Source organism: Typopeltis vanoorti, chromosome 24 (genome assembly GCF_054136105.1).
Source record: "Typopeltis vanoorti isolate ZY-2024b chromosome 24, IOZ_Tvanoo_1.0, whole genome shotgun sequence".
NCBI lineage: Eukaryota > Metazoa > Arthropoda > Arachnida > Uropygi > Thelyphonidae > Typopeltis > Typopeltis vanoorti.
This window is the reverse complement of record NC_143572.1, coordinates 49,521,465-49,534,599: the sequence shown is the minus strand read 5'-3', so window position 1 is coordinate 49,534,599 and position 13,135 is coordinate 49,521,465. Positions and strand designations below refer to the sequence as shown.

The 13,135-nt window shown below is 34.3% G+C and overlaps 1 protein-coding gene across 6 annotated transcripts in view; it reads right to left on the bottom strand.

Moving 5' to 3' along the window:
* LOC150093183 (phospholipid-transporting ATPase IF-like) overlaps positions 1-13,135 on the bottom strand; it is a 799,705-nt gene that overhangs the window by 273,784 nt on the left and 512,786 nt on the right. For all 6 annotated transcript variants that reach the window (XM_090413774.1, XM_090413776.1, XM_090413778.1 and 3 more), the window contains one exon: positions 2,774-2,919. In XM_090413774.1, coding sequence (XP_090269900.1) covers positions 2,774-2,919 — 146 coding nt within the window. The remainder of the gene's footprint in view (positions 1-2,773; positions 2,920-13,135) is intronic.

Genomic DNA, 13,135 nt, shown 5'->3' with positions numbered 1-13,135 from the left:
ATCTAGATGTCTTTGAGACATTACAGACATCCAAGTTTGCAACTTTATTCCTTCACAAAAAGAGTTTCCTTCAAACACAATTCGCTTAGCACAGCCCTTTGCCTTTTATCCAGTTGAGTGCCGCTGTGTGACCTCTTTGCATGCAATATGAAAATCTGAATGTGTACCTGCTTTCTACTCGAAATCATCAGTTACACAAATTGCTAGAAGCTGATCTGTCTGAATTTGTGGTTGCAATCTTCAGAAATAGTGTTCGTCCTTAGGTTTTGAACACCAGAATATTAGCAAGTTTATGCTACAAGAAACTGATATGACCCTGATCTTGGCATTATGGTGGACAGGAATTTGAAGTTTGCAGATCAGATTGATACGTAAGGATATGGAAGTCATTTTGAATCTTTACAGGGCCATGATACAGCTACACCTGGATAATCTCCTGGGTTCTAAAGTCTAAAGGGTTAAGAAGGTGTGGAAAAGTTGCAAAGAAGGGTTACAAAGATTATATCAAGATTGTGAAATGTAGATTATGAGGACAAACTGAGAGTGTGTAGACTACAGACTCTGGTTAACAGGAGAAAGAGGGGTAAAATGATAGAGGTTTATAAACTTCTGAATGGGTGTAATAGGATAGCATCTGATGAAAATTTTCATTATGGAAGGTGGAAAGAACACTAGGGGACATCCATAGATGTTATGTTTGTTTACAGATAAGAAAGGGATAACAGTTAGATTTTTCTCTCACAGAGCACTGAGTGAGTGCAAGAGTTTGCCTCTTCAAGTGGTAAATGCATCTTGTGTGATAAGATTAAGGGAATGTATGACAGTTGGTTTGGGTGATCTCTCAATGAGTCCTTGATTCCTTGGAGGTCTCAGTTAATAATAATGATCCCTCCAAGGTCTATTTAGCAAAATTAAATAATAGTGTTTTTTAATGATTAAAAAAAGGTGCTATTATTTAATTATTAAAATTTTGGCAATCATAAATTGCTATGACAACAAATAGTACAAAATGAATTTTTTCATTATCTTACTTTTAAAAATTTTTTTTAACTTCTAAAATCTTTCATATCAAGACTTTCAATCTCTAAACCATTCTTGAACCATTATAACTTGATGAACAGTATTTTTTTTTTTTTTTATCTTGGAAGACTCCAATAGCCTGCAGATGTGCTGCCAGTGTAAATTATACAACTGACTCTTACAATAGCAATCATCATTATAACAAAATGTCAAAAAAAGTCAAAACAAAGCTACAAGATATTCAAGAAAGCTACAAGGTCATTAACTATACAGTACTCTACTACTAGTGGGCATCCAAATACTGTACTTCAAACAACATTACTGTCTACAGTGCTATCAGAATTCCTTTTACTGCAAGTATTTCTAAATAGGCATATAGTTTTGAATAGTCTATTTTTGCAATTGTTCATACATTGTTTTCATTGAAATTACTATCTTATAACTGATTGCGATTTCTGGTAGAAACTTCTTCTGTATCATCTATTTGTAGACACTATGTACATAAAAGAATGATATTTGTAATTTATTTCTGTCTTTTGAAAAAAACATTTTTCCTGTGTTATTTTCAGAAAAGGAACACTTCAAATACTGAATGATATATCTACTGAAATTGGCTTTACAGATTAAATGAGCTAGAGAGATGAGGCCTCTCTGAAAGTTCCAATTTCTGCCTTCTCATTTCATGTTTTACATAACACTGACTGCCTCTGTGAAGGTATTTTTATACCAAGAGCAACGTGATATTCAAATAATCCAATTACAATATGCTGAATTGGTGGAGTATTGTTATTATTATTATCCAAGACTCCATGTAGTCAAAGACTCATCTATGAGGTCCTTTTATCATACACACAGCTCATCATACCGTGCTTTAAACACACTCAAATTCTCTGCAGACACTACACCCTCAGGCAAGGCATTCCAATCATTCACAACTCTGCATGCAAAAAACCTGCTTCTCACTCCTCTACTCACATCTTCTTTATACAGTTTCCAGGGATGACATCTGGTTCTCTCTCTTGATTTCCCACTGTTTAGTGATCCTAACACTGATCCTATAACAACCCCTTAATAACTTGTAGGCCCCTCCATTCCTCCTATCCACCACTCTGTAAATTGCATCTTCTTAATCTTTCCTCATATTCGACATTCCAGAGGTCAGAAACTACCTTAGTCAGTCGCCTCTGTACCCTTTCCAACATCTCCTCATCCTTCTGAAAAACCAGGTGACCAAATCTGGACACATAGTCTGGGTTTGGCCTAATCAAAGCCTTGCACAATGGAACAAGAATCTCCCTACTTCTACAAGTCAGTGTCCTCCGCATCATTCCCAGAAGTCTTTGTGTTGTCTTCACAATTTTGGCAATGTGTCCGCTAAATTTCAGATCCTTATCCACTATCACCCCAAGAGCTCTTATTTCCTCCACCTCCGACAATATATCCCCACCCATCAAGCATAAATTCTGCATCCCATCTCTGTTTCCCAAATTTTAAAAAGTATGTTGTTTGATAAGCATACTTATATTTAATTTTTTGTCTCAATGGACATAATACAAAGAATCTATATATTTTTAAAAAGTTATATTTAAATAATAGCTATAATAAAGTTACTCCACCAATTTATTAGATTTTTATATAATTATTATGATTATTATGATATAGATGATTATTAGATTAATATTTTGAGTCAACTGTACTATAAACTTTCTGTAACAACATGCTTTATATGAAAAGACAGGCATGATATATTCACCTTATAAAAGAAATATTGTACAACTGTTGCTACACGAACATAATAGAATGACCCATGAACAAGCAACACACGACGCAAGAAATGAAACTTTGCAAAAGCAAAATCACTGCATCTCACTGCTTGTCTTCCTTCTTTGCCAATAACACCTATAAGAAATTATTACTAACTCAAAAGCTTGTAACCATGAGAAATGTAATCCATAAGAGAAATGTAATACGACAATCTCATAATATCAACTGAACATTAAAAGTAAGCTAAAGATTATTTTGAAAGAGCTTCTGATCACATGATCATGAATTCAGAATCTTAATGTGTATAGTAATGTACTTTATAAAAGTTTATTTTAAATGACATCTTCATTAACCCAGTTGTGATATCATTATATATGTAAATTTTTATTTGCTTACATTTGGATAAAGGATTAAACCAAAAATATAATTTCTTGGCATCTTTAATTTATAATATAACTGAAAAAACTTTCAAACATTTTATGTAGTAAAACTCTGGTACAAAAAAATAAACTGACCCATAATTCAGCACTCAAATAAAATTGGTGATTTTATCTGTTTTGTGCTGTTTTTCCCTTAGAAAATTTGTTTTAATAGTATTTTAGAGTAAGTTTTTATGGCTTTAGAGTTTTAGTGTCTTTATAACATACTTTTATTGTGATATTTTAATATTAAATACAGGTGTAAAATAGTGTCAAAAACACATAAGAAACAGAATGCTAACAAGAAGGTTTTCTTCACTGAAGAGGATAATGAAACAATATAACATCCAAAATCACTAGGGACTTAAGAGTCAAAGCTGTATAACTGAGAGGAGACCTCCACATAGCCTTTAAAGGAATGCGGAGAACCGACCAGGGCTTCTGACCTAACGTTCAATCCTCACCTTCTCGTGGTGCACCCTGTTGGATATCTACTTGGATACTGAACGAACGAGGATGGGCAGGCAATTTGGGATTTAGCCGACCAAATTGTATTCTTATTGGTTAAACCTAAATAAAAAAATGATGGTACAACATGACAAAATTTCATGCCGGCTGGGGCATCACCAGGTTAAACAAGGTCCCCGTTGTTTTTGCCAGGGAGCCAGGGTGAACAGCGAAAAGTCAGCTACTGGAACAAATCTAAAAACAAACCCCAAGCTCAACATCACCAGAGTTAAAGATCGGTACTATCAACGTAAGAAGCCTGAATGGCAAAGAAATGGAACTAACTGAGGAATTAGATAAGTACCAGATCAACATAATAGGGGCGACTGAAACAAAAAAGACCAAAACTGGTGAGATCTTTCTGAGCAATAAATACAAAATGTTATATTCAGGCAATGACAATCAAGGAAAAGAAGGAGTAGCCATAGTATTCAACACAAAATACGAGGCTAATCTTCTTGCATGGCACTCAGTCTCAAGTAGAGTAATGTGGGCAAATATGAGAATGGGGAACTGGACAATGAGACTTATTTGTGCCTATGGTCCCACAGAAGGTTCTACTAAGGTAGAAGTGGAGGAATTTTTTGAGGCTTTAGAAAAAGCAAACTGACACAATGAAAAAGGAAAAGTTGGTCCTTGTTGGGGATCTAAATAGTAGAGTAGGAAATGATTGTGAGACATACAAAAATATTTTGGGAAAATTTGGAGAAAAGAGCAAAGCTAATAATAATGGCAAATATCTGTTGGATTTCTGCTCAGGACATGGACTGGTTATTACTAACACCATGTTCCAACATAAAAATGTGCACAAATTCACATGGAGAGAAATGGCAAAGAATAGGAGAAGTCTCATTGACTATGTTATTGTTGATAGTGATGTATTCTCCCTGGTGCAGGACACCAGAGTGTACAGAGGATTTGAAATTGGAAGTGATCACTATTTAGTCTTGAGCAGGATAAAATTGAATTTCATATTGAAAAGAATGACATGTAAGAAAGTCTTAAAGCAAATAAAAGTTGAGCAGCTCTCAGATGTGAACTATAGAAAATACACAAAGATTATTGAAGAAAAAATGAAAGAGTTTGAGAACAGGAATCAAACTTTGTAGATTCAGTGGCAAACTCGGAAGAAAACATTGATTGATTCAGCCAGAGAGGCATGTGATGAGGTTGTCTGCAAGGATAAAAAAATCAGAACTCCCTGGTGGACGCAGGAAGTTAAAGAGGCAGTGAAGGAAAAGAAGAAAGCATATCAAACATTTCTGTCAAATAAGTCAGCTTGTGCTCTTAGAGAATATAGAGACAAATGCAAGAATGCTAAACAAAAGTCATGGGAGGACTTTGGCAAGAATATAGAAAATAAATATCAAGAAGGTGGCAAAATATTCTGGAGGTTGTTGAAGAAGCTTAGGAATGGAGGAAAGAGTGCTGTAAAAGGAGTTAGAGATGATAAAGGTGACATGAAAACGGGAGAAAAAGATATCCTTGAAGTATATTGTAATTACTTTGAAAAACTGCTAAATGAAACAAGCAGTGATGATAGCACAGTGGTAAAAAACACTGACCAGGCATGCAGTCAGGAATACATATCCATATTTGAAGTAGAAAAAGCCATCAAAGGCTTGAAATGTGGAAAGGCAGCATGAGTAGATGATATTCAACCAGAAATGCTGAAGTATGGTGGTATAAGAGTCTTACAGTGGCTGCACTGCATAGTTCAGAAAGCCTGGACAGAGGGACGGATTCCTGATGATTGGAGTAGAGCTCTCATAGTACCAATATATAAAAAGGGAAATAAAACTGAATGTGAGAATTACAGAGGTATTTCCCTACTGAGTGTTCCTGGCAAGAATGCAAGTATACTTGAGAAACGGTTGAGAAGAATTGTGGAAGAAAAGCTTGGTGAAGAACAAGCTGGATTCAGGCCAAATAGAGGCTGTCAGGATCAGATCTTCACTTTACGACAAATAGTTGAGAAAGCATGGGAATATAACAAAGATCTGTATTTAAGTTTTGTCGATTTGGAAAAGGCATATGACAAGGTGCCAAGAGAGAAGCTATTCAATACGCTGCAGTTATATGGTGTCAATGGGGCATTATATCAAGCAACACTTAGTCTTTGTTTGAGTTGTAAGTCAGCAGTTAGAATTGAAGGAAGTACAGGAAGATGGTTTAATGTTAAATCTGGTGTGAGGCAAGGATGTACATTATCCCCTCTGTTATTCATTATCTATATGGATCACATTATGAAGGAAAGTGGTATGAAACATGATATCAAAATTGGAGATGTTAATGTCAGCTTTTTGCTTTATGCGGATGATGTTATACTTCTAAATAAATCTGCTACAGGTCTGCAACATTCTCTGACTAAATTGAATAGCTGTTGTAACAGATATGGTATGAAGGTCAGCAATAAAAAGACAAAGACAATGAAAATAGGCAGAATCATTGAAAATGTCAACTGTGTTGTGAATGGTGAACCTGTGGAACAAGTAAAAGCTTTCAGCTACTTAGGCACGATGTTTACTGAAGATGGTAAATTAAATATAGAAATAGACAACAGAATCAGCAAAGCTGGTATGGTGGGAAGTCAATTGAATAAATTCATATGGAATAAGAGAGATATTAGTCGGAACACTAAATTAGCTGTATACAAGACAGTGTTCAAACCAGTTTTAACTTATGGATCTGAGAGCTGGGTCAGAAGTAAAACACTTGACCAAAGACTAGAGACGGCAGATATGAGAGTCCTGAGAAAGATTATAGGCATGAAAAGATGGCATCAATGGCAATATCATATTAAAAACGAGGATATTAGGAAAGAACTTGACATTGTCAGCATCCAGGAATGCGTTAGCAGATCTAATCTCAGGTGGTATGGTCACTTAAACAGAATGGGCGAGGAAAGATTAGCAAAACAAGTGTTCTCTGCCAGGTTGGCAGCAAAACGACCCAGAGGAAAACCAAGATATAGGTGGATTGATGCGGTACAAAGTGCCTTAGACGATAGAAATATAAGATCTGATAATGTTGGAGTCTTGACAAGTAACAGACTGATTTGGAGGAAAATTGGATAGGAAGTTAGTAATGATGTAATTTTTTTCATGTAGTACTATCATATCCTGCACACCCCTTGAGGGTATATAGCAGGAATTTGATGATGATGATGAAATCACTAGGCTGAAGCAGATTATTTGACAGACAATGAAGGAATTGCAGAAAGTCAAGTGGTTTTTAGAGGAACACAGGAAGAATAAGAAAGTTTGGCAAGAAAATGGAAAACAACAAAGCATGGAATCAGGCAAGTTAGTGCGTAATAACAAAAATATGGTAAGTAAAGTTGATTGTGAAAAGAAGTGTGTTATTTGGTATGGTGACTATCATAAAACATGCCATTGATCAGCAGGTTATAAAGTCAAGTTTTACTGGAGCTAAAATTAAAAATATAATGCAAGCAATTGAAAAACAGAAAAGCAAAGCAAAACAGGTAATAAATCCTTTAGGCACCAATGACTTAATTAGCGATAAATTCAGTATGAGAGAGGATATGAAAAGGTTGTTAGAAGAAATGAGAATGAAAAGTGAGAAAGTAAAAATTGTGAGTATATTAACTAAATATGTTGATAATGAATTACGAAGAAGGGCTATTAAGGCAAATGATTATGGGTAAACTGTGTAGAAGGAATGGATGCGAGTTTTTGGATGTGTAGAGTGAGTTTGAAGGAAGATTAGATTTGTACATTTGAATGAGTTTGGCATCAGGAGTCTTGAAAACTAAAAATTGGTATGAGGCATAACACAGAGAGTAAGGGAAACTGAATTCTGATGAAAGGAATCACGAGAATCTGTGTGTAAGCACGACAATGTCAGGTAATAACTGTGTTAATGATGGGAATGGTTATTGTCATTATAGAAATGATTATGAAGAGAGAAGTGTTCACCTTTCAGACCTATCAAGTATGCATAAAGAAGTCTACATAAGTAGGGAACTAGATAAGCACAGAGATCTGCAAGTTGTCGAACTGTGTCATGCAGACACAGTTCGACATAATTATAAGCTAATTATATGCATCAGACAAAAGTATACAAAAGAGCATGCTGGTAACTTATTACATCTGTACATGAATCCTAGGAGTATCAGAAACAAAGGAATAGAGTTGTTGCTTTGGTTAATATATTGGGACCTCATATTGTAGGCATTAGCAAGACCTGGCTATTAAAACCAGACATATTAACGATAGTGAATGAAAAGGGTATAGTATTTTTAAAAAGGATAGGAGAGGAGGAGGTGTGTTGTTAATGATATCAGATGTCTTAAATCTGGATAAAGTTGAGACTTATTATTGCAATACTAGTAACCATTTTTCATGTGCAAGTGAGTTTGAAGCCAACTGATGTGATGTGGAGTCTAAGAAGGTCAAATATATAGTGCGGTGTTGTTACAGACCTGGTGGATCAGTTGCTAGTGTTGGATTCTGAAAGAAGAGAAATTAAAATTATTAATACTCTCTTCAGAATCCAACATAATCCACCATATCAAAGGCTACATTTGTAGATATTATTTAATGTAAATCTCTTGTTATAAACTATTATTCATGTAATTACCTTTGAGTTTTTTTTTATTTAATTATTTAATCTAGGATATGTATTAATAATGGAAAGGACTCTGTATAAAAATAACGTTCAGATTATTTTATTTATTCCTATATTAATAGTAGAAGAATTTGTGTTCATCATATTTAATTATATATATTATTTGAATTGAAAAATATCATTTTATTTAATTTCTGTATGTAAAGGAATAATGTTATGTAATGCTTATGCTTATATACTGCTCTAATTGTTGTCATGGAGATGGAGTTAAAAATAGAAGGCGCGAGCGTGTAGCACGTGAGTTATGGACGTGAGATGGAATTGATATGAGCTGGACGGTGAAAACAAGTTTTGGTGGGAAAAAGGAGTAAAAATATAAAAACAGAAAGCGAGAGTAAACACCAGCAGTTGGTCGTCAGTCATAGCACTAGAACTAGGGAACCAGGGACAATTGGAGCACTGAGCACAATAATGGCTCTGAGAAAAGTACAACAGAGATGAGGAAATAATTTATTGGCAGCACGGAGTTAAATAAGAGGCTGTAGTACAAAGAATTAAGTGCTGTAATCAGATTACGAAGGATCAAGATGTAAATTGGCATCTCAGAATATTGATATGGAATTCTGAAGTTAATGTTGAATTCCAGAGCTTTCAAGGAAGATTAGTAGAAAGCTGATTCTATTGTAAAGTAGCATATGGGGAATAAGTAGATTTTCTAGTGCAAGTGTGTCTGCCTATGTGCTGTGCTTAAATTAAAGATTAAGTTAATTGAATGTGTAGCACACTTAAAAATAAAGTTTTAAGTGTGCCTCAGTGAATAATATGTGCAAAGATTTATTCCGGTAAGAACAGTTGTACTTTATAGCATTTTAGAGTGAAGTTATAAGAAATTATCTCCTTCTGTTAAATCCTAACATTAACCGTGGTGTTTATGCTGAAATTAGCCGAAGCTAGAAGATTAATAGTCTTCTCCCCCTTAAAGTGATAGCTATCTCTAGACTGAACTATGTGATTTCTGACTAAGGGATAGATAAAGAATACTATTGTTAAAATATTTGCTGTGAATTTCAGTGGTAAAGAACTTTATAACTATCTTTGCCTATTAAGGAGAAATTAGATTTTGAAGCTCAGTGTTTAATACCAAAAGTTAAGTGAATGTTATGTGTAGTTGAACTGAGTTAATTTTGCATTATCTTGTATCCAAGGTATGCTTATGTATATATTATATAACCTTGCATTAAATGTATTGTTTTATTGATTTCAATTTGTTGTTAGCCTGATTCTTTTCCACTGCACCGTTCATAAAATTATCGGACCTAGCGGGAACCTAAATTGTTCAATGTAAAATTCGGCCTATATGTAAACATTAGACTGCTAAAGTTAATTAATATTTGATTACACTATTTTGCATAGACTAATCTGAATCTGGGGTGGTGCAGTATAATAGAAATTTCCCTATATTTGGATTAGTAATCAACATACAATTAATTAACCTTAATAAGAACATCGTTAAAACAAGATGGCAGATCAAAAGACAGGAAAGACGATCCAACACTAGTGATGAAGTAATGCATCATCAAATAAAGATGATGGGTACGAAAAGAGTAATGATAATGGGGGCTTTAATTATCTGAAAACTGATTAGGTAGCTGTGAAATCACTAGAGAAGAACGAAACTGAATTTATTGAGCTGTTGCGAGACAACTTCCTCAAGCAGCATGTGACAGAACGAACTCATGGTTAAAGTATTAGATTTGATTATAGTGTCAGAGGGAGTTTCAGTTAAAGACATAACTATTATGCCTCCAGTTCGTGACAGTGATCATGCGGCACTCATTTGGGAAGTGGCTAAGTTTATGAATGTTACATTCAGGAAGTGTTTAAAAAATATTTAAATGATGCAATGTCAGAATGTGCCCCTAGAGTTCAAAGAATAAATAAAGTAGGAATGAAATGGATGTGTAATCTAATTAAGAAAGAGATATGTAAGGAAAAGATAATGTGGAAGGAATACCATGTGATGAGGTCGGTTATGATAATTATAAGTATCAGGCCAGAAGAGTCACAAGCGTTGTACAAAAAGCTAAGTCTGAGTATGAAAAGAAACTGGCCAGCAAGTTAAAGAATTCTAAAGTTAAAAATCCAAAAGAATTCTATCATTATGCTGCAAGCAAAAGAAAAAATAACTCTATTGAATGCAGATGGTATGGAGGTGACTGATACAGAAGTGATTGTTCAACTAACGAGTTTCCATTTTGCTAATAGCTATCAACCTGGTATATGCAACATTGAACTCATTGCAACCTCTTCACTGTACAAGGAAACTCATGTATGAGGAGGAGACATTAGAGCTATTAGAGCATAAACGAAATAAGAATTCCACAATAGAGAGTGATGGGGTTATCAGAACAGGTACTAAAATAGTGTTCAGAAACTGGTAATCCTTTGACCAGGCTATATAATTTAAATCTCAGAAAAGGGAAGATTCTGCAGGAGTGGAAAGAATGTGCAGTAATCCCACTGCACAAGGGTGGTGCAAAGACCAAGGTACCCGACTATCAGCCAATCAGTATCTCAGGAGTGGCAGTGAAGATTTTGTAAAAGTTGCTTAGGCTTGCATTCTACTTTGTCACAAACAGCATGAGTTTACTAAGGCAAGGTCATGTTTAGCAACTTGCTTACATCATCTATAATAATGTTACCATTGAGTTAGACAAGTGGAATGGATACATAATATATTTGAATTTTGCTAAGGCTTTTGGCAGAATACAGAATGGAAAACTGTTGCATAAATTGGAGAATATGGGATTTGAATATAAATTATTGGCATGGATGAGAGGTTGGCTGACTGACAGATATGAAAAAGTGGTATATGGGAGATGTGAGTCTGCAAATTTAAGGTAACTAGTGGTGCACCATAAGGATCAGTCTTTGGTCCACTTGTTATTCAATCTGTACATTGATGACATTGGGAAGGATTTGACATATTAGATATGCAGTACTTTAAGAATGATTTGAATAGGCTGAAATGTAGGCATGGGAAAATGGATATCAGTTCAATGGGTTCACAGACAATTCACTGCAGGAATCGCGAGGAAAATTCATTGCAGAAACAATTTGCTGAAAATGCTATTCGCTAGAAAATTGAAACAATATTGCATTGATACCAATATATGAAAAGTAAATGCAGTGCAAGATCAATTTCCAAAAATATAGGTTTTTTTAATGTATTTATGTATTATTTATTTAGATTTTAATTAGATATTCATAATATTTTTATTCTTATACAGTGAAAGTAATATTTTATTGATCAGTGAATTTCTTAATTTCTGTTTCATCTTAAAATGTTGTAAATATTCTTTCTTATTTAGATACTACAGGTTCTGTTGATGGAATATTTACAAAAGTAGAATAGAGTGGTTTAGGGAGAAAAGGCACCATATTTAAAAATATTTATTCTGCGAACCGTTTTCACTATTTCTTTGCACTATTTGACACCCATCCAGATGTGATATATATATATATATATACATACACACATATTTTATCTAATTCAGAAGATGAGGTGTTTCAGTTATTGAATACACATGTATTTTGTAAATGACTCTATTTTTCTTGCATAGGAAAGATATGTTGTATGCTATTATCATTTACAGAGCTATTTTAAGATCATGTGCACTTTTGGGTAATTATATTAAAGAAAATGAGAATCAAATGCTATCATAATTATGTAAATCAGCATAAGACTAAAATGCCATCTGTGGCTGCAGTACTAGTCTTTATCTTTTCCTCAGATACTAGTATTTTATGACATTAAGAAATTTTAAATTTTACATTTAGTCTCTATATATATAGATGGAGCCTCCGTAGCTCGGTCAGTATAGATGAAGCCCTTTGAACAGACCTGGGTTCGATTCCCATCAGTGATGTGAGGAACCTTAATCTGATCTCTTTTGACTAATGGTGAGTTAACTGGTCTCATACGGAGGTGGAGGGATTTTCTCCAGGTAACTCAGGTTTTTCATCCCTCAAAACAGACAAACTGGTGCTGTGAACACACAGCTACAGTCATAAAATATACTACCGCAAGGAAGGCAACAGAAAATCACCTGCTCATAATCATCTCCCAAATATAATAGCTTATGGCTATCCCCACTGTATATTGTCCTATTCCCTCAGCTGTATGGCTGAGGGAATAGGACAATATACAGTCAGGTCTCTTTTTATGCGGTAGATACATTCCACAGAAAACTGCATATAAAAAATAGCACAAAAAATGCCTAACTTACGTTGAAAAATTAGATTAATTTCTAAAACTGCATAAAACCGAAGCAATGAATTAAAAGAAACCTAAAATCGCATAAAAAAGTTTATGAAAATTCAGGAAAATAAGAATGCGTAAGTTTTTTTTAAAGCTTTATTCATTTAATTTTATTGAAAAGTAAACATTTTTTTATTATTTTTTTTTTACATTTTGTCATCAGAATTATCATCACTATTAGACAATATTCAGCAACGTTTTCGAACTGGTACAAAATCACTTTCATCACCAGAAGAGATAGTCAGTGCATCAGATCTGTATGGTAAAGGCAATGGTTCTTCACAAAGAAATTAGCTTCACTCTCGTTCTGTGCTGATTTTTTCTTCTGACAATGTAATCAGTGATTTCACTAATTTTTTATACAGCTCACGTTATCCAGACACAGTTCTTCAGCTCATGTTGGAATTTAAATGCTCATTCAGAATTTGTGTCATTAACAAGAAAATGGTTTACCAATTTATAGCACACTTCAAGACCTGCTCGAATTATATTTGAAGTGAGGGGGACAGGT